This window comes from Sitodiplosis mosellana, unplaced genomic scaffold, assembly GCF_009176505.1.
Source record: "Sitodiplosis mosellana isolate CC-2019 unplaced genomic scaffold, AAFC_SMos_1.0 Smas_scaffold_6150, whole genome shotgun sequence".
NCBI lineage: Eukaryota > Metazoa > Arthropoda > Insecta > Diptera > Cecidomyiidae > Sitodiplosis > Sitodiplosis mosellana.
In genome coordinates, this window is record NW_022601391.1 from 4,776,846 (window position 1) to 4,803,617 (window position 26,772).

Here is a 26,772-nt window from a genome sequence, read left to right on the forward strand (position 1 = left end):
TTGTAGTCGAATAAAATTCTTTAGAAAAATATTCAATAGAAACATTAGCATCAAATGGAATTATTTCAATAAAATAATTTTTTCGTTAGAATATTCTCAAAAATAGTGAGTATTTATTTAGCTGTCTCAAAAAATTCGGTATGTAGATTCGATTCAATTTTTGTTCAGATTAATGTGTGATTTCAACGACATTTTTTACAAATAAGACAAAAACTGACACAATCGACATTAAGTGTCTTTGTTCCTTTCCTTCGACTTTTTTTTAGTTGTTCCCAATGCAAATCTATATTTTTAACAAACACTTATTTACATATAAATACATATCAATAATGATTTTAACAATAAATGATTTTTTCTGTTTGGTATTGCTCTCTAAATTGACTATTTGATTATTTTTTTTATTTGCTGCCCTTGCTAGCAATTTGAATTTTATTCAGATCATCAAGCACCTCTAAAACGTTAGCCATGCTCCACGCTTGTGTTCGACATGAATCTGAGCAATAGGAACCATTTTCATTTGTTAATTCTGGTAAGCCTCGCCAATGTGACGTTTCAATTTCACGTAAATGTGCCGTTAAAATTGAATATGTTTCAGCGACTGTTTCCTTTAGGCAATTGTTTTTCTCGGCAAAAATGAGTCGAGCACGTAAATAGAAACCAATTGGCCATACCCATTCCTAATTAATGAGAATTTAAAAAAAAATATGTTGAAACAAATTACAATCTCATTTCCAAATAATCTATATTTGAACTCACCGGTCCTTGATGATAATTGGCGCCATGAGCAACCTTTGGATCATCCGAATCGTTGCTGTTGTCATAATTACCGCGATAGTTCCAATCGTCTGGATCTAAAGTTTTCATACCCAAAGGACCGAGCAAGTATTTTTTGGCAACTTCCAATGCATGCCAAGCGTGTTTCGGGTCAAACAAATCCGGCGACTAAGTAGAACGATATGGAGATACGAAAAAATTATTATTCTTTTCAATATTTGTATTTTTTCATCATCCAAATGTAATAGTATACTTACCGCAACCATGGCAATTGGAAAATTGCATCTCAATTGAAAATCAGCCCAAGCCTGTGTTGCGCCAAATGAATCTTTGTAAATTCCAACTTTGTTTACCAAATCGCCCATTTCAGGTGTGGTATAGAATTCTTTTTCAAAGTTAGCTTGAACCAAATCAGCCCACTTTTTGAGTGACCAAACCGTTTTTTCTCCACCTTTGCCATTACGTTCAACTGAATCGTACGGTATTAACTGAGATTCGGATAATTTTTGTAAAAATCTCAATCCAGCATATTGCAAGCCAATAATTTCAACAGCTGAACCATCACGTGGTGTCGTCGGCACGCCTCGATTTCCAGATTTGTCTGATGATCCCATTTTGTCCATCCATGTGCCACAGTTTGCTTCGTTTCCACCGAAAACGAAACCAGTGCTCGGATTGGTACCGATTTGATTGTTAAACCCTTGATCTTTCATATGCGCATCAATTTCTTGGCCAGCATTTCGCTCGCGGAATACCAAACCTTGAAAGTGTATGTTAAGCGCTTCTTGAATGACTTGGTGAAGGGGTTGATCCTGATAAAGAAAAATACAAAAAATTCAAAGCACGAATTTTAATTGGAATCAGTTTTTTTCCAATATTTAAGAACGGAATATGTGACTCATATCATATATGACTTTGAAAAAACTTATAATAAAAATTACTTACACATTCGCCAGGTGCCTTTGGATCCGAATCGTCGGTTGGGAACAGACGGGATACTGGTTCATTTAGAATTGCATGACCTTTTGGTGCTTCATAAACGTAATCTCTGATGCTGTACAACCACCACCAAATGGCATCACGACAATTGAAACGTGGTTTCGTTCCGTTGTCCAGAAGATTTGGAATGAGACCGTGTCGCAGACAAGCAGCAAATCCCAGAATAATGTAGCGAGCCTCATCGTAGCGACTAGTTAACAAGAGCAAACCACGTAATGCGATGAATGTATCGCGACCCCAACAACGCATGTAACCAGTCGAAAAATGTGGTAAGCCAGCCGAGAGCGTTGGGCATGGAGACAATGGTTTCGGATTTGATACTTTTGGACTGAATTTAGGCAAATCAGCCGAATTCGAAATGGCTACACATTGCACGGAACCAAGGGCTAAATCCTTCACGAAACTGCTTCCGTTGCGAATGAATCTGCAATATATATTGACAGCTGTTATACAATTTGAGGTTATGTAACTCCAAAGAAATATACTCACGGTGACATTAATTCGATGGCTCTGTCCGCTAGCAATTGATGCATGCCGGTTACAATGACATCAAAGTAGCTAGGTATCAAGTATCTTGGGATTTGTTTCAGAGCGACACTATTGTTGGCGAACCATTTTGACAAGTCGGCAGTGTTTGGATTTTTGGCGATGCGTTGATGAATGTAGTCAATCATCCAATCACCTTGCCGTAAATTTTCGCAAATTGGATGGCCGAGGTCGTGGTTCGGTGCGATTTCTGTCAAAACTGACACAAAACCTTGTGTTCCACAATAGACCAACGATCCGTAATTTGGAACGTTATAGCTGCCTGTCCCAATGCCCATATCACGTTCTTCTTGATCACATCGATAAATTGCATTGTTCAAATCATTCAAATTCAATTTTGAAATAATCGTTTTCAATTCCTCATATTTGGCACCACTTTCAGTTCGGAGGGATTTTATCAATTCTTCCAATTCGGCAAAATGAGGTTTGGTCTTTTCGTAGAGCGAAACTCTATTGATTGGAAGCAACAACATATAAATTCATTATAAATGCGCAATTATTGTTTGCGATAAGGGAAGTGCATCAACACTTACCTAACGGCGACGACACTTCCGGGTCTCAAGTTCACAAAATTCAACTGGGTGCGATTGCCGTCTCGATACGACCTGTGATCGAATATATTCGATTCAGTTAATGGAATATGCTCGTTAACGTTCAACTCGTATTCGTCGAGACCATTGATAAATATATCATTCTTGACGAAATTCGTGAATTGATCATATGTTTTGCCGGACCCACTGCGATTTTGAAAATGTTGAGAATAAAATTGATTATTTTTCGATATGAATAATTTTTTTCAAAACTTTTTCTATGATATCTATCGCTTACTTGTGCGTGAGCTCAGCTTCTAGGATGATTTCATCCAACGAGCCTTCGAATTGCAATGGTCGAACGCCGGTTGGTCCTGCGTTTGGATTTGGTTTTCTGAATGCGGTGTGAGCAACTAAAATGACACTTTGATGTGTTGTTGGATTGTGTCTAGTCACAGCCACAATATCTGTGTGCATTTGATCGACAAACACTTGACTGAATCCCGTCTCGGCCAATTCACCGTGCAAAAGATTTAGAGCACGTTTAGCAGCAATGATTCCACTTTTTTCATCAACACCATTTCCCCATTCTTGATATTGTCTTTGTTCGTTGACAACGTGAATCTATGAAAGTTAAACAAATTTTGAGCAATGCAAACAGATGAAAATCAATTGAACCGAGTAATAGCACATACGTGGTGTGGAACAAGCTCATCATAGCCACGATTACTGCCAGTCGCGCAGCATGCCATTGATACCAACGCAGCAGATGGAAGTAAATCAAAAACAGATCTGAAATCCAAAGAAAGAATAATTCTGAGCGTCTATTCAAGAAAAGCGTATTGAAGAGTAATAAAAGAATAACAAAGAGATGGTAATTTTTTTTTGCTTTCGAACTGACCGTTTTTCAATGGGTGACGGATTATCATGAGTCAAATCCAAAAACAGAGCGTGGGCAATGCCTGGTGCAAGTGGTCGTTTGAGATTATTGTAGAATGCACCAACTGGAGCTCCACCATATCGATACACTAAACGCCCTTCTTCATGTGAATCCCAAGCAGACATTGCCTCTGAAATAAAAAAAGATAACAACGTTCAAATCCATTCGTTCTAGAAGTGTTTTCTTACACGAACCTCGAATCAACGACGTGATGCCCAATCGGTTGACGAATATGTTGTCGGTGTGATCTGAATTCGTGAAAAGTTCAGCCACAACATACAGTTCCGGATTGATTCTACGCGCACAGTCGAGCATGTATTCGGCGACGTGCAAAGGTGTCGAATGGCAATTATCCAAACGCACTCCATCGAAAATGCGAGCGGTTGTTTCAACGTACTTTTTCATATGATTCCACAAGTACGGGCTATCTTCTGGTCGCTCACCGAATCTCAGTTTGACGCTGTCGCCCCATGCAATGAGCTCACGTTTGATATAAACATTACCGCGATTTGGTTGAGGTAATGCAAAGTCATTGAGTGAATCGGCACTCATGACCCAGCCATTGTGGGCCATAAACTGTTTTCCTTTGTCGGTGTAAATTAATTTTTCGTATTCATCGAATGACAAATCTTTTTTGTCCGGCGTGAAATACCGACTGAACAATGGGTGAGTGTTATCGTTGACACGCACACGTGGTCCATCACCTTGAACACGCTCATATCGCACACCAGCCAATGCATTTTCTACAGCGTAGTTCAAGTACTCTTCAATCTCCCGACGAACTTCCTCATTTAAATACTCTAATCTTGTTCTGAACGCTTCGATACACTTGCGCCGACGGGTGTCCTCGTCGAATGCGTCCGTTCGGAAAACATTGTACTTGGACAAAGCCAAATCAAAATCAATTTCCGTGCCGAGACGCTTGTATTCGGAGTCTTGAATCAACACCAAATCTTCTTGTTGCACTGGACTCGAGGCACTTGGTGGTCGTCCGGTGCGAATCTAAAATAAAATTAGAAATTATTTACTCGAAATATATGCAAAAGGAATAAGAGGTTTAGTACCCTTTCACTGAATAACGACACATATTTCTCAATATTGCACTGATAGAATTGGGCTAGGTTGGCCTTTGGCAAGTAAGTTGTGTGTATATGATGACGCAGCGCTTGAATGTGATCTTCGTTTTCGACGAGTGTTGGCACACCGATAGTTTCCAAATTGCCATTCTTTACATCGCGCGCCACCAAGTCAAAAACAACATCCAACAAAAACGCCGGACGCAAATGTGGCATAGTGAAACATGAGTATGTAGCATCCGGGTGCTCTTGCAGCCATTCTGATTCGTTGGCAGTGTGATTCAATACGATATCACATATCGACGAGACACCCCATTCGGTGCGCATTTTCTTCACGAATTTTTCAATGTTTTCAAATGTTACATTTTTAACGATTTTCCCATGGACTTGTAAGTCATTGAAATCTGGATTCGGTTTCAATTGGTGGCTGAGTGAGTATGCCGATCTTGATTCTCCAAGTTCCTGTTTTGTATGAAACAACAGGTCTTTTTTTAAATTTTTCTTATCAAGTATTTTTATTTCTATTTTTCAATCACATACCTGGATTGGCGTAAAGTGAACCATATTGTATCCAGTATTTTTGGCTACAATCAATTTGCTTTCCCATGTTGATAGCGGTCCGAGGCATTTTGCCAAAACAGTTTGACAGCGGATTGAATCCAATGGGATTTCTTTGCTAGTTTTCTGTGCGCCAACAATTATCTTCGGTTCGACTTGAACGTACAGCGAACCTTGACGTTTATTATGACGGTCATTGCTGTAACAAAAAATTAATATACGAATCAGTTTAAATTAATTAATGAAAATGATTCGATTAATTTTTCCTCTTGCTGCGATTGGGTGTGTTAGTTACTATTACCTGTTATCATAAGTGAAGTAAAAATGAAACGTGCCTGCACGATTGACTTGAAGTTCGCAATGCGTATCCAAATCCGTAATTTGTGTGAATGGATGCAAACCGTCGCTTAGCTTCTTGCCATCACGGCTGTACCAATTCAAATGTAGATATTGATGGCGAATAAATTCGGCTTTTTCTGCAAGAAATCCACAAATGAAATTACATTCAATGGCGCTTCAGTTATTTCGTTCACAATTTCCGAGTTATTCACATTGTTTCACATCACAGAAATCACAGAAAGTGGTTAAAGTAACAATACCTTGCAACATTCACTTAGAATCAAATCATTATCCTTTGATTGTTGGAACAATTTCATATTTTTAAATCAAAGTGGTTAGAAACGAGGTAATAAAAAACATATATACACACCATCACCATCGCTACCTGTAACCGGATAGTTGCAGTACAGGGCAACATTTCGTCCGAGTAGGCTGGCTCCTGGCACCAGTCGCAATTTGGTTCCACGTTTCAATCGATACAATTGACCCTCCGCATTGACACCATGTTGCAAAGCGATGCTAAGCACATCATTGCTGGATTTCGTCATCACTTGAATCGCTGCTCTCTTTTTTGTTGGTGGAATAGAATCCGAAAAGAAGAACACATTAAACAGTTGAAATAGTTTATAGGATGAAACTAGAACAAATCCGAAGCAAACAGTTTCAAATATGAGCATGGCCGAATTGAGAACGTCTATACTACGCAACAGACACGAATCGATTATCAAATCCGGAAAAATATCTTTCAATGAGCGACATATGTGTCGAATTATCATGATTTGCTGTTGTGCTCTTCGGCTGTGGTATTTGTGTGTGTTTGCGTGTAATATCCGAGAAAAAGTTGTAACCGGGAGCAAAGACACAAAATCGTTTATTTTTTTATTTTTAGAATAATTTTTTTGTTTGGTATCAGAAAAAGAAATTTCGGCAAATGATTAACGCAAAGCCACTCAAGTACACTATATCAGTGCGTGGCTGGCGTCAGATTATTCTCAATTGCAATATTGATTTATTATTTATTCAAATAGGTCAAGAGTACCGAGCGTCAGCAGCACGACAAATATTGCTGATTAGTATGATCAGAGATTATTAACAGCAGCAGAAGCAACAACAACAATAACGCCAACCGAAGCGAAGGCACTACGATTTTTTATATAGTTCACACTCGTTTCGTCTTTTAGCGTCGTAAATCGTAATTTCAACACCCGGTTTTCACGAATTTAGTCGCACCCGATTTATATTATCGCACGGGTTATATTTCGAATACGGAAGTTTTCGGTGATTTTTGTTGTTGTTGTTATTGTTAATGAATAACTCAATTCCGCGCTATGCACTCGCTATTGATGTGACGAGAAATAGTGAAATGGTTGATAGTTATGGCAAAAAATCTGACTCTATGCAAATAACTCCACGGAGTGCTAATCGATCAAAGGTACACTTTAGCTCCACCGTAAACAATGTGCCCAACAGACAATTCACCGGCATCGACATACGTATTTGTACGGCTTAATCAAGCTTATCGTAATCGGCATCAGTATATAAACAGCCTTCGCCAGTTTTGTTCTTGCATTATTTTCTCGCGTGTTGCGCGCATTCAATTTAATGTGTGCGATCACGTTGACGGCAGCTCAAATGCATCACACAAAATGAAATTGTCTTGTTGTTGCTATTGCTGTCGCTGTCGATTGAAGCAAGCAAAAACAAAACAACATTTAGAGACAACACACAGTGTGAAGTTTCCGCAATGCCGTCTGATAACCTTTCAATGAACTTGAAATGGCGCGCACACACACAAAAAAGTATGTAGTTCAATTGACGGCAAATATGTGAGCAATACTTATAATTAACATGGAGCAATAAAATGCGGATAGAAAAAGAAAACACACATATGACAGCTTGAGAGGAAAAGTATAATATATTCTATACTTAATACATTGCTATAATGGCTCAATTCACAAAAAATATAAATATTGTGCTAGTTATTCCGTATTCAATGTGTGTCATTGACATTGAATTCAATGGTCACACGAGCTTGAGATAAAAATGAGTAAACAAACGAAAACATACGTTTTACGCCAAAACTCAATTTCTACATATTCAAGATTATATATTTCTCTTTTCAATTCACGTTGAAGTTTCATGGCGACATAACAACAATTTACCCGTTTTCTGGATATCGATATTCTTCGACATATTGCAATTCGTGTGAAAATCATACGCAACTTTTTGAGCAAATAATTCACCACAGCAATCATAGCAATCCTTTTTTTGACTCGCTTTTATTTTGAATACTTATCGAATAATTGATTTTTTTGGAACAAACAAACACAGATGATAATTTTTTTGAATTTAAAGCAATAGAAATAATGAGAATATGGGACAAATTGATAGTGATGAATGCGTTCGAGATTAAATTTCACCGATCGCTATGCGTACTAAATTTGTAAATGAATTCTGAGTTGATGATGATTCGTGTTGCACGTGTACATGTGTTAAAATTTAATAACAACGGAGATGCATAACAGTTAATCACGTTGTTCATTTGACAACTTACCGTCACCGACAACTACCAATGTTTGATGCTACTAATCTTGAAATTGTTGCAAGAAATCCGTCCAAAAAGAACCAATTCAATTCTTTTATCAACTATTGAAATTGAAATTCGTCTCTAAATTGCTCTCTCTTCTTGTGACAGAACAAAGTGTGTGTCTCGTAAATAAAACCCGGTCAGCTGATTAGAAAACAAAACACTGCTTTAATTTTTTGAGCTGCGATGATGATTCCGTTAAATCGACTTCTTGTTCAATTCAAACTCGCATTTGATGTTTGAGAGAATTTGCAACACTGCAACTTATTTACACTGCAAATCGACGTTGTATCTCATTGATCCAACACTGAACGTCGAACAATAACAATTTGAATCTGTTTTGATCTATGCTCAAACTCTTTTGCAAATACACATCCCGTCTAAAATGTGGCTCGCACACCCGTGATATAACCCACTGCTTTGCACATACACACAGAACACCGACGCAGCTACTAGTTTGTGTGTGTGTGTAAGAGAGAAAAACTTCTATTTGCAACGGTTGTGAAGGTGACCTTTTTGACAGTTTCCTTAAGAACAACATACACATGCATTATGAGTTTTGTTATTGCTCTCTTTCAACCGATGTTTGTCACTCGTTTCTAGTTTGCATCGTGTATTCATGTCATCTGGTGCTCTGATGTTTAGAAAAAATGTGAAGGCGACCGCATTTTGGGCTTCATACTGTTCACATTTGAATGGTTTTTGAGCTGGAGAACGCCTATATCAATTTTTGTATGCCTGACTCTTGGATGAATTAAAATCTTCTAGTTTTTTCTATAAACTCTTATTATTCTATTCGATTTTAATGCGAGCAATAAAATAATGAAGATGTTTCAGGAAACTCCTTCACAAACGAACACCAAAGACAAGAAAAGAAGACGTTCCCAACAGACGTTGATATTTTATCTAGTTGTCTCTTTTTTGTACGTTTGACATTTCCTCTTCGGCGTTAACGTCACACCGTACAGCGTTTGACAGTTCGCTTATTTACAATAGCAGTGAATCATGTTTTGTATCCACTACGTTGAAATGAATCGTGGGATTTATTGCTGTTTTTGTTTCTTGTTTGTGCAATAAAACATTGCGAAGAATGCATTAAGAGCAGAGATTACGTAAAACCAAAACGAGCTTTTATTTAGATTGTTCCAAGAAAAATAACTCAAAACGATATATATAAAAAGTAATTGCGAAATTTGCGAAAACATTTCGACCAATTATGCCACGCATTTGAATGGCTGGCAGTGGAAACTAAAACGTGTACACATATCTCGCACTGAGTTGGAAACTTTTTTCTTCTCCAAAGTGTTTATTTTTACAATTTTTGTTTACACAACACAATTTGTAATCTAAATCTTCGAAATTGAAGAGAATTTATAGTGTGATAAAGGGATACCGCGCATTGTTTGGTGGCAGTTTTCAGAATATTATTTATCCCTTCGGAAAATTTCCAACGTACGTTTGGTCGCTGCAGTAAATTTTCTCAGGTCGGCCAATGATGGCTATCGAACCCAATCGCACTGAGCAATTGAAACGGTGCATGTGAAACAGCTGAAAACACATGAATGCCAGGAGAAGTTGTGCAAAGTGCCTTGGGCCAATTTACCCACATCATCATTTTATTTTCATTGGAACGAATTGTGATTTTTCGGCTCATGACAAGCGGTAACACTCAATTTAACAACAGCTTGCCATCGCCTCATCCATTTTCGTCACTTTCTTTGCTCTAAATTCGAATATATTTTTCCAAAACGAGTCAACCGAAGAAGGACAAAAAAGATCAAAATGAGCTCAAACACAGGATATATTATGACATTGGCGAATAGCATTATTGGTGTGGGAATTTTGGCCATGCCATTCTGCTTTCAAAAGGTAGTTTGATTGATATCATTTTCGTTTTGTTCGAAATTTATAACCAATTGCATTTTTCAATTTCAGTGCGGAATTTTGTTATCAATCCTACTGCTTATTCTAAGTAACACCATTACGAGATTCTCATGTCATTACCTATTAAAATCTTCCATCAAAGCACGACGAAAAAATTTTGAATTCTTAGGTATGTTCAAGTGCAATTGTTGTTTGTCAAATCAGAAATGTCGAGATGACGTCATGATATGACATCATCTGTTGATCATTGTTATCTATTGTGATGATAACAATTTCTTCTTCTTTGTTCTCTTCTTAGCTTCATATATTTTCGGTTCATCGGGTAAATTGATGGTTGAATTGTGCGTAATTGGATACTTAATGGGAACATGCATTACCTATTTCGTTGTGGTTGGTGACTTAGGACCGCAAATTGTAGCAAAACTATTCAATATCAATCACACTGATTCGTTGAGGTATTGACATACTTGATTTGATCGCTTTATACATACATGAACAAATTCACTCGCAATCCAAAATTGAATATCAATTGATTTTGTTGATGCGAAAAATAAGCATTCCGTGTTTGTTAAAAAATATCCCATATCAAAGGTAGATTAATAAATTTTCGAATTCTTTCAGAACATTTATTATGGTACTTGTGACGATATTCTGCATAATTCCACTCTGTTTACTTCGGAACATCGAGAGTTTATCGCTAATGTGTATATCGTCGATTATCTTTTACTTTTGCCTGGTACTAAAGGTTTGTTCAAATCCCATTCAAGTTTTGTTTAATTTTATGCGCCTCAATAATCATTCTCTCCTTCTAAATTCCAAAAATTTTCAGATTTTCTTTGAATCGGAAAGCAAAATGGTGTCAACGTATTGGTATGACAATGTATATTGGTGGCGCCCCTCAGGTGTAACGCAGTGCTTACCAATCTTCAGTATGGCGCTATCGTGTCAATTGCAAACATTCGAAATTTATGAATCACTACCCAATCAAACGATCGAAAAAATGAACCACATCATAAAATATGGTACGGGCATTTGTACGGTGGTCTACATTTGTGTCGGCTTCTTCGGTTATGTCGCTTTTTACGGTCAACATTTCTCGGGCAACATTTTACTTAGCTTAACACCATCACTGGCAAGTGATATCATCGAAATGGGTTTCGTTCTTTCGGTCGCGGTATCGTTTCCGTTGGTAGTTTTTCCGTGTCGCGCCAGTTTATATTCGTTGCTGTATCATAGAGTAAGTGCATCTGAGGAAACAGATGAACGTTGTAAACATTTGGACGATGACGAATATATATCGTTTCTTCAACCTCTTCTACAGTCACATTCGGAAATAGCGCACTATATTCCAGAGCATCGCTTCAAATACATTACCATTTCAATGGTGCTGGTTGCTCTGATTATTGGTATTCTTATACCATCAATAGAGTTGATCATCGGATTGGTGGGATCGACGATTGGCGTTGCCATCTGCATCATGTTTCCCGCATCGTGTTTCATCAAAATCAACAAGAAGAACTCCACCGAACGACTTGCAGCACAGGTAATTTTCCGATCGATTTGGTTTGTGATAAGTGGTTTATTGCGGCTAATGACTAATTTGAAAATTTATTTGAAAACAAAATAGTTCTTGTTGGTATTTGGATTTCTGATAATGATCCTCGGTACATATGCCAATCTCGGTGCCATCGATGAACAGCAATCTGGTGCTGATGTCAATATGCCTATCGATCGCCTTCCCGATATTCATGTTTCGCTCCCAACTGAAAATATTTTCATAACACCATCGAAAATGGAGAGTCCTGAAAATAAAATTGAAATGGGACCGAAAAAACAAGATGCCGTGGTCTATGAACCGAGTCATCAAACGAAAGGTGCAAAGCGTAAAACGGTTAAAACAACAAAATCACCGGTGCAAAATGGTCCGATTCGGGAAATTATTTTGAATAAAGAAGAAAAGGATGAAATTCCAGTAAGAAAATCCCTGCTGAAGGAACCTATTGTGCCAATAATAATCAAGAGTGCTAGCAATGTTGAGCCAAATGTTATTCAAAATATACAGCCACCAAAATCAAACATGGTTGCAAATCAATTGGCCGAACCGAGCACCGATAAAAAGTCAACCGATTCGGTAATCAATAACGAAGCCATACAGAAAGAAAACTTAGAGATGGAGATCGATGCAAAAGAGGACCGGCAAAAGGATGCCAAGAGAACCAAAGAAATTTTAGATGAGGTCAAAAGTCAACTGACCCAACAAAATGAATTAAATCAAAAATTAGTTTTAGCTAAAATCAACCAAATTTCAGAGACAGTGAATAACATAGCGCAGATGCAAAATCGCTCAGTCGCACAGAAAAAGGGCGTTTCGCAAACGGAAAATGAAGTACAAATACCCATCGTAGTGACTGAACAAACGGTACGACTTGGGCATGACCAAGTCAAGCCTTCAGTTGATAAAAACGTGGAAAACTTGCCTTTGCCAGCTGTTCCAGTGGCGAAAATCTTAGTCGATAGACATTCGAGCTCAGCACCAAGCCAAAAGCGTGTAATCCCCGAGCCTGAACTGAAGGAGACACAGAGCAACGTTATATCCGAAAGAAAGGATTCAGTTGTTGTTGATTCACTGAAACAAAGTGTTGATGAATTGCCAGAAAAAGTTGAAAAAATGAACGCAAATGTGGGTCGTGATCTTTTAAGCAATCCCAATGATGTTCAAGCGGCAACGCAAACTGCCGACACCGCTAAGTCGAGTAAGATTAAAACTGAAAATTAGACTCAATGTCAATTTTTCTGAGCAGCTGGTACCGTTTCAGTTGAGAGACAACCCGAGTCTTGTTTTTTTTTGCTCAGTAAGAAAACCTATATATAGGTGTTATACTTATTGAAAATGTGTCAATTGTTGATACGTGCGATCAAGAGAATGAAAAATTGTAGCACAAAAGAGAAATTGAAATAATAATAGAATTGCGTTCGACGATAAGACAATCCAACTAAACATTTAATGTTTATCGATGTGATGATGATGATGATGACTGTATATAGTAAGATTAGCACAGAGGAATGAGAAAATAAATGTCTTATCATTATTATTATTTATCATATGAAAATATAGAAGATTCATTGAGTGAAGGAATAGCGTATAATGGTGCAGACGCCGATTTTTCAGCATCGAAACAAAGAATTTCAGAGTATTGTTATCGATTTAAGGGCCAAATTCCATAACTTTAATATATGGACAATAGTTGTTTCAAGGAGCCAGTTATTTAACGAAAGTGTACAAGTACTATTTTTTCTGATTGCGTTCACATACAGAATTTGCTTCTGAATATAGCGAATTGAACTAAGCTGAATAATATCATTGTTATTCATCCAATCTAACCAAAAACAAATGTAATCAGTATTCACATCTAAAATTGGGATGTAGTGAGGTGAAAAAAATATTCGGTTACCATGAAAATGCATACAAAAAGTGAACCTACGTGGAACTGTTCTGCAGATGGAGATTTTTCGCATTTATTTTCTTAACTAATTATTGGTGATACAACTAATAACAATAAGACTTTTTTTCCATGTGCAGGAATTCAACTGTTAAGAGGATTTATTTTCTAAGCGATTTCGATGAACTTAAACAATGAAATTATGAAATAAATATCAGGAAAAAAATAAATTCAAAACACCTCACTGTATTTCTTTATTTTTCAATATTTAATTATGGAGGAAATCTGGTCTTTCTTTATTTCTTTCTCTTTTCATTTTTTTCATCTAAAAAAGGGGCTAATCTTTTTCCAATTACGAAAATTCAATAAAAAAAATTCCAATGGTAAACTAAAATCGAATTGAATACAAATGGTTTGGGCTCTCTTTCGAGAGGAAGGAAACCAGCGAAATGGTTCGCGAAAAATCAGTACCCAAGTTTAGTTAAATGAGTTTGATTCAAGTCACCTTTTCTTTCGGCTGCTTCGAACTGGATCGTAATTCGTGGCTTGGTCATAGGCGGTGTCCTTCATGCTCATTCGTAGATTATTTGTTTCAGTCAGAGGTGTTTTGGCGCCAACATAGTTAACAAAACCGTTCGAACCGCGTGGACTGCATTCGCCATCACCACCCGAATCCGAATCAAATGGTCTGCCGCTTTCATTTTGCGAGTGCGATAAACCATTTATATGAATAAATTCATTGCTTGAAACGGTGCCACCATTCGATGGTGTCACCAATTTTGACTGAACGATCGATCGTTTGGAGAGTGTTGGCGATGTCATCAGGTTTTTGGCATCATTTGAGGTTGGCGAGCGTAATTTGTCAAGCGACCCGTATCCACTATCATTAACTAAGCTATTGAAATTATGCACGGAACGCGAAATGGGCTGTTTTGTGAGTACGGTTGTGTTGTGACGTTGTTGATAGCTTTGTCGCGGTTGGGATCGCTCACGATTCCTGCTAGAAAAAGGCTGAAGATGCTGAACGCTTGATTGTTGTGTTTGTTGGATTTTCACAGCCGGTACAGCCACCGTTGCAAGCGAATTGAATGCTGACATGAAACCGCGGGATGTTGTATCCATTCGACTTAGGTTTGTTTGAGTGTTTTGGCTTCTGCTATTCGAATATGGCCCGGGCGTATGTGAGATGGTGGGCACCGATTGCGAATTCTTTGTTGTGTACACATCGCCGATTGAAATTGGCCGTTCGGGTGTATATGTGCGAATAGAATTTGCCATTTCTAGTTGTTTTTGCGATTCGCTCGATGTTTGCGAACCAACATCTACTAATTTTGTCGACCTACGTGTCGCTTGATAATCATAGCCATTATTTTCTCGACGCAATTCTACGTTGGAGGTTAAATTTTCCATTTGGTTTGTGTAACCGATACGTTCATGTGGATTTCCATTGTTATCATTGTGTGATTGATGGCCCATTTCACTTGAACCAATTTGAACTTTTCCTGTGCGCGGATTAATGTGTTTATTGGATGCGTCTTTTACGGTCGACACGATTTGCGTCCGCGCCGCTTTTTCTTGAGCTCGCACTGATGACACATGACCAGCCACCGGCGCTCTCTGAGTGTGCCGTATTTCTTCTTCGTCTCCTTCTTCATCTTCTTCATCATCCTCCTGAATTACCGACTCTTGAATCCAATCGCGAATACGTTTCTTTTTGGCGACTCGATCCACCGTTGTTTCAATACCATGCTGTGTCAGTGCATACAATAATTTGTTCTTTTCCTCGGGACTGCTATGAAACGAATACATCGATGCACACAGCTCATCCGGTTCGTTTGCTAAATTATTTAGAAAAAAAGAAGGAATTAGATGTGTTTTCGAAATGGCCAATTTATCAATTATTATTACCAATCATATCTTTCTCTGCATTTTTTGCTAGCCATCGTTCGCCCAAGAATTTATGAAGGTCAGAGAGATTTTTTGGTCGTCGTTCTGGTATCGGTTCGAGATATTTGCGAAACAGCTTACACGCTTTGTTTGTGAGCAATTTGAAAAGCTTAGGCGTACGTTTAATGGGAATCACCATGCTTGAACTTTGCCATACTAAATACCGCATATAGCGTGGATCTTCGGATGCTGCTTTTTGCCATGGCAGACATCCTGTCAAACAAACGAACAACACAATTCCAAATTGCCACAAATCATGCGATGGAACCGTCCTGTAAAGAAAAATTTGAATTTGAATTCGGGCATATATGTGTGTGAGGTGGACTATTTCATGCACTCTTACTGATATGTTTGATCTGTTGAGATTGTTAATACTTCGGGAGGCGAGTACGGAAGCCATTCGTTTCGTCGTTGTACATAGCTGTATGCCTTACGTGTTTCGCCGAAATCGCATAACTTAACACGAGAAAAATCCGATCGGCAAACTAGAACATTATCCAATTTTACATCTCGATGCACTAAGTCTCTATTTGAAAAAGAAATTGCGACGTTAAAATTCAATGTAAGATAGTATTGTAGGCAATATGAATAGCATACTTCGAATGGATATAGTCGAGAGCGGAGGCGATTTGTTTTGCCACTTTTTTGGTGGGGGTTTCACCAATACCTAGAAATTGAAATAGATTTTAAATTAACTCTCAATGGGAGACAAAAAAGGAGAGTCAATACTACCACTATCCGATACATTCGATGTGAGATCACCCAACGGTGCATATTCCTGGGTGAAGACATAAAATCCGGCCGTTTCAAAAGCCACATCGTAAGTGGTGACGATATTTTTATGCGCACCCAAATGAAGACCATAATGAAATTCTCGGTAAAAATCCCGTAACGATACGTATGGTTTTGGAAGCGCTTTCAAAACCATTTCTGTGTCAGTCGCCCGATGCTCTACTAATAAAATCTTGCCAAACCAGCCCTCTCCAACAATTTGTAAAATGTCGAATTCATCGGATAAATTCACCTGAAAGCAATCCGAAATCAAAACGAGAAAACAGTGGAAGTATGTGAAATATGTGTCGGGCGTTTCGACACGCTAAAGAATGACACATCGGAATTTGTTCGAATCTGAAAAACAAAACTATTCACACGTAAGTACGCCTTACTAACCTTTTCCAATTCAAATTCACGTATCCTATGGATGTTCCCATGTTGTTTTCTCAAACTAGACGAATTCATATTTTTTTCTAAATTTTTTAACACACAGTTAATCAATGTTGTAAAGTATTTTCTTTCTAGTAAATTGTATCGATAATTTTGTGAAATCGATTCAAAAGTTTGCTTTCGCCAAATTTTTACGCAGCATTCCCAGATTTATTCATATCGATGCAATACATTTTATTTAATTGCGGTGTTTTCCGGATATAAACCATTCATTTAGCATTGCGCGCCGCTTTGATGTGAAGCTGGAAGTAGATTAGGTCGAAAAATGTAGCGAGTTCCACATGAAATGACGGTCATTGAATAAGGAGAAACGAAAGTGCGATTCATCGCTTTTTGTTTTTGTTGCTGTTTTGTGATATTATTTTTCACAATGTTTCCTTCCAAAGTTTGAAGCTGCGGTCAAACTAAGAGCACTTTTTGCAGCACGTCATGAGTGGTGCTTGGTCTACGCAATATTCGGGGTGATCGGTATTGTTTATTGAATTGTTTTGCGTTTCATTTTATGCTGCAAAGCAAACGCAAGGGGCCATAAACATTTCTGCGTCGATCAAATATTTTTTGGAACGTAAGAAAGTGTTTTTGATTGGAAAATTTTTATCGATACACACCAAATGTGTTTACGACGCATCAAACGGGCAATATTAGCCAATTAGCACATACGAATCAACAAAGATTTGAACTAATGCAACAACAAAACCAAACAAATATATCTCCATCTTACAATTGGCTGCAAAATATGGAATAAATGCATCGAAGACAAAAAAATAGAAAATAAAGAATGAACGCAAAATTGTATTATCTCTATTTGTTTGTTTTTCGAGTTTTCTTCTTAATGTGCATGCGTGTGAGTTTATATTTGTATGATTTTTCCGTGCCTATGTATTAAGCCGTAGTTAACTTTTAACTAATAGTTTTTTTTCGTTCTTTGCTTTTGTATTTTCATCATATTTTTCGTTCATTTTCGAGAATTTGTCGTCAACTTTTACGTGTTGAAAATACTTTTTTCTCGTTTTGGCGCTGCATCAAAAAAACGTCAGACATCTATGTGTCATGGTGTGGTGCGCAAGCCATAAATGAAATTTGATTCGAAAAGAAAATGGAAGAAATGAAAAAAAATAATGTACGAACCTAACGATTCTTCCGCCAATCATCGGAAACGGTTTGGTGAGATTACGAAAAGTTGTGTGAAAACACACAAAATGTGTCGATCGCAAAAGAGAGGAGATTGTCGTAAACGAATAGAAGAAGAAAACAAAGCCCGCTTGAATGCATCGGAAAATATTTTTGTGTCGAATAATTAAACACCAACACTATAACCTAGATCTCGGTTTGATTGGATCTCGACAACAACACGCATCGAAACTGTCTAGCCTACTATTGCTGCTACTAGTGTGTATTTTGACGTCATTTCGCATAAATGATTTATTCAGTGTGTCGGCAAAACGCTTTTTTACGATATTTTGTTGTTGGCACTACATGAAATGTAGAGCTATTGTTCTAGCTTTTTTGTCTCAATATTTTGATTTTGTGACTATCTTATCACAAAAAATGTCACAAATTTTAAAGTTCAACGAATTTTTGTGGTAAGATAGTCACAAAATCGAAATAGCTGCAGCTTATTAAGAGATAATGCTTGGGAACAGATATATTATGGTATCTGAATGTGTTCACTGGAATTTATATCATAGGACAAACATTTCATGTAGTGCCAATTGAATAGAAAAATTGAATATACTACGAGCGAAGCGAAGCTCTGTGATCTTGTTTTTTTATTCATGTTAACAGTGGCTCGGGTGGCATACATCGCGTAACGTATGCGACCGAACATTTACAAGGCAGAAAAATGGCAATGGAGCATATGAAAGATGTTTTTCTTTGGTTGTCAATGGATTTATTTCACTCATCTAATTGGGTAATGTTTTTCCGCTCTATGATATCAAAGATCAAGACAATCCAGCGATATTTTTTCTGTGATACTGTTACTCATTACGATTATTCGTTTTTGTCAAGTTCATTGGTCTGAATCATAAGCATCAAATGGATTATATGGCTCAATTTGACAGGCCATTGAATAATTCACAAATTAAAGTGAATTTTCGCGTCATATTGACATTCAGCCAAAATAGTTCAATTGAAAAAGACACCAGAAAATCGTCATGAAAATTGAATATAAGATGTAAAAAGCCAATTTGAGAGAAAAAAAATCGTCAACTGCAAATGGAAATTGAAACCGAAATCGAGTGAAATGAACGATTGAGTAACACACATCTTATTGTGATGTGAGAATAAATGGGCAGCAAAATATGAAATAGATTTATGCATATATATATAAAGACACATAAACACACAAAAATTCTCTGTATTCATTCGAAAAGCGAGTCTTTGGGGAAATGGTAAGCGTGTTCATGCTTTGCAGCTGCCTTTGCTTTATGTTGAATTGATGCAACAACAATATGTTCAGTTCATTTTTCTCGGGGAAAGTGATCAACATCGAAACGCAGACAGAGGCAGGGAGTGAGAGTGAGAGAGGAAGATATTCAGCCAAACCGAATGCACACAGATTTTCAGCTGAAGCCAAAATAATGGTCTAAAAATAAGAATTTTTTCGTTTGCATTTTACCATACTCATCACAAAATGCACGGATGCATTCCACTTAATGTTTCCTTCGGTATACAATGTAACGCTGTTTATCTAGCCGAAATTAGAGAACAAAAACTAAATCCTTTGTGGGGAACGTGTCTTTCGAACTGAGTATTGCGAGCACACATGTTATACACTGTACTCGGGAATTTGTCTTTCAAATTGTAAGTGTTTCAATGAATTCTTTTCGCTTGTTAATAGTTCATTAACTGGCACACACTCTGTCGTCTACATATAGTTCAATAAACATATATATTTTTTGTGACACAAAATCAAATTAATCGGGTGATCGATCGAAGGAAAATGCATATCATCTGCTTTTGTGTGTGTCCGTCCAATGAAATGAATTTGATTAAATGTTCCATTTTTTATGTGGATTAAAATAACAATTTAGCACATACACACGAAAAGAGAGGAAAAAACACCCAAGCAGTCAACACGACAACTAACAAATAATTCCGGTGGATTTGAGATGTATCTCCACTTCTTAACTGCAAATCACTTATAGACAGAGACTTTATTTCGGTCAAATTTTCCCTATAATCGGATGAAAATAGCGCTGTTATTCAATTATGACTGGTTTGCTATTCGATGAACGGATCTTTTTCGATCGTTTCATTTACTCAACACAAAGGCGCGCGCACACATATACATGCGGGACTGAGGTAGTCAACGGCGCGTTCATCGAGTCGATGAGATCGGGCATTCGTCTCGATCGGCTTGCATTTCATCGGAACCAAAAAAGAAGCAAGGGAACAACAATTCATGTCTATTTTCGATCACCGTCAGCGTCTAATGGCATTTCAAGCATGTGAAACGCTGTCGCACGCGCGTTTACTCGCAACTGTATATCGTTGCATAGTTTGATCCCGAACAACCAAGTGTGTGCTGTGTGCGGAATTGTGTACCTCTCACTCGAACATGACAAGATAAAGTTTCAATACCAATTTTCCGGCGCACGCATAAAAATAAACACGAGCTAAACAAAGTCATTTTTGTCATTTACCGTCAACATCGGCAAAACTCGCAATTCACACAACAGATGGTGCTCCGGAAATAATGGGCTTTCCTCTAAATTAAAGAAATATCAAACGGATAGAGTAAAAACAAGATTTGTTGAATTTTTCTTTAAACCTTTTTTTTCTTTATTTTCTTACTTTAGTTTATCTTCTGTCTATCGATTTATAATACAATGATTTTCCTCCACAATTCTATCATGTGATTCTCTATTTAATTCGATAATAATCTGGCTTTTGCTGTGACTCTTCACATGCGTGACTTTTTACGTATGCTTCTTCTTCTTCTTCAAATTTGAATAGTATTTAATGTTTTTAATTTTTGTTGTCATTTCCAAATTGATTTTACGAAAAAAAAATCATTTTTCTTGTTTATTTTTCTCACGTTTTGTCTAACTAATGGAGTGAGTGAAATGTGTGAGACTGATGGATAGGCGTATAATGTGATTAAATTTGTTAGTTATATATTTGTTGTTTTTTTCATCTCTTGAAATTCGCTTGCGCAGAATGTCCAATACAGTTTGTTGACGCAATTGTTTATGGGACTGATCGGGGTTTTGCTCAAGCTTGTGCTTTGCTTCACTTGTTTCGTTGATTGCCAACAACATTATTGGATATGCTGTGCGATTGCTGAGTAAAAATTCGACTAATTTATTGCGGTATTGAAAATGATGTGATTTTATCTACTTAGTTGTTTTACATTTCACTTTAATCTAATGACATTGGTAAAAACGCACTAATATATAGCTTTTCCTCATCGTGATACGTCGTAGTATGTGTGAGTGTCAAGTGTTCGAACTGCTAAATTTTCCATGCGAATACATAATTGGAAGAGTATCGATGTAGCCAATCTACATCTAAACCGAATTGTTAGTCAATTTACTTATTTTTTTGTTGTTGCTTATTACATTGAAATAAATTATTTTTCAACTACTAAAGAATTGAAAAGAAAGTCTAAATAATCCAATCATATGGAAAAAAAAAACTTAAAAAAAGATTCCACAGAGAGAACAGAACATTGAGTTCTCGAAAAAGAAAAATGAAAATGAAAACTTTGCTTTGTTTATACATAACGCTTTAACGGCCTATCACATATCAACGTTCTCTTCATTGTTTTTATTTTTATTTTATGTTAATATAAATGTTTTGTTGTTTTTTCTTTTTTTTCATTAAATTTACCCCTTTACAGCATTAAAAATTCTACGATACATTTATTATACCAATATAATATAATGATTTGTAATGTTAAATTAGTTTGTGTGTGTGTTGCGTATGTATGTATGTTTTGTGTAACGCCGCTTCAAAAGGAGAACTAAAATAATATCACAGGTACCTTGTGTGTTTTTGCAGTAAAGATTAGGATTTTAGTGTTGCGCTTGTTTCTTCTTTATCTTTTCTGTTTTAGTTTTACATGGCTCATACACACTAAGCGGTCAGAGTACATAAAAATTATAGATTCACAAACCAAACAAATTGTTACAAACTACTAATTTGATCATTGCTATGAAATGAAACAAAAAACACCTTTCAATAGTTTCTTCTTATTCTGCTTTTTAGCTAGTTTCGTTTTTTTTTCAGAATTGATGCGTCATCACGCAAACGAACTAGGAAATTCATCAATATTGCTATACGATTCTACATGATTTCGTTTAATGCGATAAATTACGAACAAGACGTCTATCTCTCATTTTATGTACAAATGATTCATTTATCCTATAATAACTTAAGCTACAATAATAATAATTTTATATAATTTAGCAGGTTTGACTATGTTTGTCTGTCGATGCTAGTTTTTTTTCTTTTTCAAATGTGTCTCATCTTCAGTAATTGAGCCGAATTTCAAATTCACATCCAATATTATTTGTTTTGCTTGTTTTTCGTTTCCAATTTCCGTATTTGTCATTTGCTTACTCACCTTTCATTCACAACTATTTTTGTCAGTTTTTTTTTTATTTCAAACATTTTACGTGAATTGTATACATTCCATCTGCTCTCTTGGGAAACAGTTGTTACAAATGAAAAACAAAGGAACGAAATCGAATAGTGGTGAACATGTAAATGTGCGTATAGGGATCGCCCAAATGCGACGAGTCATATGTTCATATCCAAAATGTTTGTGGGATTTGGGGGTGACGAAAAAAGCTTCGTTCTTGGTCTTGGTTTTTATTTTCGTTTGGTAAAAATTCTAAAAACTATGGATTTCATACATCAATGTGTGTGGGAGTGTGATTCGATTTACTTAGCCGGTGTATGTGATGTGTGATAAAGTCGGTAGGAAGGGATGCTTCGGTACGTAAGCTTATTTGATCGGGTGGACTTTGGATTCGAAGCGATCAGAGAATCATTTCAATCATTTCAGCGTGAATATAGTGAAAATAGTGAAATTTCAGTAAATGAATATTCGTCTCTGTGCGCACACACATTCGCTCACATCGTTCGATTGCACATTCGTTCGTTGAGCACACTCGGCTTGAGTGTAAAACAATGTATATGTGCGTTCAAGCTTAAATGTATAGCGCCCGCTCACATCGACGAACGCTCACTGCGCAGTGCGCAGTGCGCAGGTTCCACACAGAGACGAATATGTATTTACTGACATTTCGGTATTTTCACTATATTTACGCTGAAATGTTTCTCTGGATACGATTCAATAACCTACATTACGATGATTTGGTTTGAACAAAAACAAATTATATTCTTTTGAGTTGTGATAAGGCTAAAAAAATAGCTTGGAAATGTCGGCGATATGATTTTATATACAACAATTCTTCATGGATTTTATTCCTTCACTTTAGTCCACGTTTGGACACGTATTTCTTTTTTCTTCTTATTGATATGTTTTTATATTTTCTGAGCGTATCTAAAACAGAGATGAAAATCCATTTTCTGCTATTCGAACACATTCATAATATAATTCGAAGCCATTCTCAATTTTCATTATTTTCGAAATGCATTTTCTACTATTCATTTGATGACTTTTTTCCCAATATAATCTAAAATTACGAAAGGTGTCCAACCAATTTAGGGGGTAATAGTTGTTGGGGTATGTATCTTATGCAATACATTATAGATTTGATGCATTAGTTCTACACATATGATATCAGTCGTTTATAAAATGCGCAATGTGTTTGGTTTCTTCTCCTTCTTCTTCTATTTTATATTTATTTGCAAAGTTTTAGTTCCGCTGATTTTATGCAAAATTCACATCAAATTTCAGTGGAAATTATTAATTCTGTGTGTTGAAAGGGAGAGAAAAGAATGCTACAAGTTTCTACATAATTGGAGATTCAATACCTGACATGAAACTACTACTCTAATCGCATCACATATAAAGTGTATGTGTAAATGTATATCTATATGTGAATGTTTTACTTGCTTAACCAAAAGCTTCTTAGCGAATACATTCAATAAATACACCTATATGCGAAAATGGGTGTTTGTCGAAAAAGGAGTTTTTTGCATCGATTTGGGCAAAACAGCCTCCGAACTTTCTCATCGAAGCATTTTCGAAATTGTTTGCTTTTTGCATCTTAGCAACTTGATCCGCCTTTATTGAGAAATTATTTGCAATTTATATATGTATTTATGTTACATACGTATATCTATATTATGCGTACATACGTGTGTTGCTAAACGACGTAGAACAAGTTTAGGCTTTTTGATAAATAGCATTGTTTGACAATTAACCACAAAAGTTTTTTGGAGTTTGGGCCAGAAACATGCTTTTCAATATTGCACCATTTAAATGCAAATTTTCACACACGAAACATTCAGCTCATCGGGCTATTGGTTGCTACGACTTGAGTTCACTCGAACTGAACTGAACTGAACTGAACCGAACCGAACCGAACCGAACCAAAACGTAACGTGAAATGGCGACGGCACATAGACCAAGAGCCACAACGCCAATGTCGAAACTTTTAATATCGTTGTTGTTTTGGCGAACACACATGACTCTTGAGCTGTTTGTTCTTGCTGCCGTTGCCGCATTTGAAAAGCTAAATTACTGTAATAATTGGCAGTGCTTTTGGTTTGACGGTACGTTTGTGTGTTTGTGTATAATATGAGACAATCTCTCCCGTATCGCTATGACTACTAACGGTTTGTATTGCGCGTATCGAAATATAGTAGTTTCATTGTAGTTGTGTTTGTGTGTGCGCTGCGCTTATGCATGTGTAACATATTGTATCACTTTTAATCAAGGAGTGGAAAGACGCTGTGTATTTTGCAAAGAGTCGTAGTAATCATGCAACGTATAATAAACTATTTTCACTATTCTCAATTTATGATGAATTCTGAATTCAAATTTCTTTTTGCCGCACAAACAAAACTCTTCACTCGTTATACCGCTCGCTTTTCACCATCGTTGCGTTCACAGGCAAGCAAACAAAAGGAGAACAAGAATAAGAAGATCTGTCGTGGTTAATGGGTATTCAGTTTTCGACTTTTGTCTTCTGCTCGTTGTCTTCGCCAGTATTCCTCTATTTCATTTTCTTGCCATAATATTTCTCATTTCCTCCCTTCCCGTAGGATGTTTTTCGGCTAAAACTTGCAAAGTTCAAGTTTTCTTAACGGTCCGTGGAGAAGTTGAAAACTTTTTAATTAATTAAGTTTTCAATACTCTTCTCGTACAAGCTTATTTCGGCTAGATAAATGGCTCTGGCGTTTTTGCCATCAAAGCGTCGTCGGTTTCGGTTTGGTTTGTTTCGAGTGAATCGAATGGGCGCAAAAAGTGAGTTTAACCTCCCCATTTGAGTTTATGTTTGAATATTTATGTTACATATTTTATTTTAAGTAATAATTATATGCGTAATTATTATTTGGACGATGATGAACAAACTAAACCAAAGAGTTGTTGCTGCTACGGCTCGTGCTGGCATTGGTAGCGGCGGTAGTGCAGCTCTAGCATAACCGACCGCGTAACTGTGCTCCAATATTTATTTACACATTCCAATGAATTAAATTGCTACCCAGAGCAAAAGTCTATCTCATTCCAACTTTCTCGTCTGTTGGGCCCTTTTCACAACGCACAATGGGCTTTTTGTTGTTAGTTCTGTATCACAAATCAAGTTTTATTATCCAGTTTATTTCCCACACATATTTAAATGTGTGGTGAATGTTTGAGAATTGAACATTTTTCTTAATTTTGGGCAGTAACTTTCGCCAGCTGATTGTTCGACGCTGATTGAGGTGGTTCACCGGCTTCAGCATACAAACTGCATGAGCAACACGATGAATCGCCATCGATTTCACCAGCCGAGCTACAACAGTCGCTGGTGCTGGTAATCATGCGATCGTGTTCCGTGGTCTCGTCATCATTTTCGTAAATATTGTCGTTACCGTTTCCGTTTAAAATGTCATTTCCATTCGTTGTACAGTGGTTGGTTGTTTTGCCCGTGTGCGTAGGATGCTGTTTGTTCGTCTGTGACGATGATCGCTGGTGGCATGATTCTTTGCAATTGCTATTCTTACTGCTACGCTCTTGGCTGCTGTGCGAATGCTGCGAATGCGATTTCAATGAGTGGTCTGAGCATTCCGATGAGCATTGATACAATTGTTGTTGGGAATTTGGTTTGTTGCATTTGTGCACGCTGCCGCCGCCACCACCGTTATTGGCCCAATTTGCTGGATTCGGAAGCAGTGGCTGTTGTGGTGATGTCAATGCATCATAACTGCTGCACATTCGCGTATTGCCGCATTTCCGATTGATGCCATTGTTCGAATGGTATGGCTGGTACTCGACTGAGTGTGCGTGATTCGATGGATAGTGAGAATGGCAACTTTTTGTTGTTTGCTGATGTTGTGGATAGCACGATGTACCGTTTCCATTTGGCAAAGGTGGCTGATGGTTCGGGAAGCGATGCACATTTGTTGACGATCCATTTGTTGGATATTGAATGGGATTGTTATAGAAATTTTCCACGTATTGATGCTGTGACGGTCCCCATGGAGAATAACCAACGGAAGCCGGACCGCACGAGCCATTGTTCTGTGCCATTAGACTGAAATTTGACGGAAAAAAAATAGAATAAAATAATAGCACATTTCTGAGTTTGAATGTTCGTTCACACGAAGTGAAATTCATTTCTGATATTTTTCAATTATATCCAATCCCTCTTTCCTCCTCTCTTCTTGAAAATTATGAAATTCATCCGAGAATTGAATGGATAATATGCCGAAATTCCCGATTGATTTAGTATTACAGTGCACCCCCGCCAATTAGAAATAAAATGTCCAGAGACCATTTCTAATTTGAGGGGTTTTCTAATTT

General features: G+C 37.1%; 4 protein-coding genes across 12 annotated transcripts in view; 1 reads left to right on the forward strand and 3 right to left on the reverse strand.

The window, feature by feature from the left end:
• On the reverse strand, positions 1 to 8,876 carry LOC129574058 (glycogen debranching enzyme). 8 transcript variants are annotated; one of them, XM_055455413.1, is made up of 15 exons: positions 8,317 to 8,876; positions 6,133 to 6,399; positions 5,725 to 5,899; positions 5,406 to 5,622; positions 4,854 to 5,327; positions 3,984 to 4,791; positions 3,751 to 3,919; positions 3,545 to 3,641; positions 3,148 to 3,473; positions 2,853 to 3,056; positions 2,263 to 2,769; positions 1,720 to 2,197; positions 1,032 to 1,586; positions 757 to 942; positions 1 to 677 (listed from the first exon to the last, which is right to left on the reverse strand). In XM_055455413.1, the coding sequence occupies exons 2-15, from the start codon at positions 6,308 to 6,310 to the stop codon at positions 399 to 401; spliced, it is 4,653 nt and encodes a 1,550-aa protein (XP_055311388.1). In that variant the 5' UTR covers positions 6,311 to 6,399; positions 8,317 to 8,876; the 3' UTR covers positions 1 to 398. The 8 variants fall into 8 exon arrangements, with proteins under 8 accessions (XP_055311388.1, XP_055311391.1, XP_055311389.1 ...); XM_055455416.1 differs by having other exon boundaries at positions 6,148 to 6,399; positions 8,317 to 8,784; XM_055455414.1 differs by having other exon boundaries at positions 6,133 to 6,328; positions 8,317 to 8,458.
• On the forward strand, positions 8,870 to 13,912 carry LOC129574060 (putative sodium-coupled neutral amino acid transporter 10). Its single transcript, XM_055455418.1, has 7 exons — positions 8,870 to 10,218; positions 10,285 to 10,402; positions 10,532 to 10,688; positions 10,855 to 10,978; positions 11,063 to 11,470; positions 11,555 to 11,776; positions 11,861 to 13,912. Exons 1-7 carry the CDS (start codon positions 10,132 to 10,134, stop codon positions 13,007 to 13,009), a joined length of 2,265 nt encoding a protein of 754 aa, XP_055311393.1. The 5' UTR covers positions 8,870 to 10,131; the 3' UTR covers positions 13,010 to 13,912.
• Positions 13,904 to 26,772, reverse strand: part of LOC129574061 (probable myosin light chain kinase DDB_G0284661) — a 20,364-nt gene continuing 7,495 nt past the window's right edge. The window contains exons 2-7 of one of the 2 annotated variants that reach the window (XM_055455420.1): positions 16,791 to 16,888; positions 16,353 to 16,644; positions 16,218 to 16,287; positions 15,964 to 16,146; positions 15,582 to 15,892; positions 13,904 to 15,511 (exon numbers count right to left, since the gene is read on the reverse strand). In XM_055455420.1, coding sequence (XP_055311395.1) covers positions 14,175 to 15,511; positions 15,582 to 15,892; positions 15,964 to 16,146; positions 16,218 to 16,287; positions 16,353 to 16,644; positions 16,791 to 16,859 — 2,262 coding nt within the window. In that variant the 5' untranslated portion in view covers positions 16,860 to 16,888 and the 3' untranslated portion in view covers positions 13,904 to 14,174. Of the gene's footprint in view, positions 15,512 to 15,581; positions 15,893 to 15,963; positions 16,147 to 16,217; positions 16,288 to 16,352; positions 16,645 to 16,790; positions 16,930 to 26,772 lie in introns of those variants that run through there. The other variant, XM_055455419.1, reaches the window with a different exon arrangement.
• LOC129574059 (protein sax-3) overlaps positions 20,253 to 26,772 on the reverse strand; it is a 170,419-nt gene continuing 163,899 nt past the window's right edge. The window contains exon 24 of the mRNA XM_055455417.1: positions 20,253 to 26,503. Within this exon, the coding sequence (XP_055311392.1) occupies positions 25,642 to 26,503 (862 nt within the window). The 3' untranslated portion in view covers positions 20,253 to 25,641. The remainder of the gene's footprint in view (positions 26,504 to 26,772) is intronic.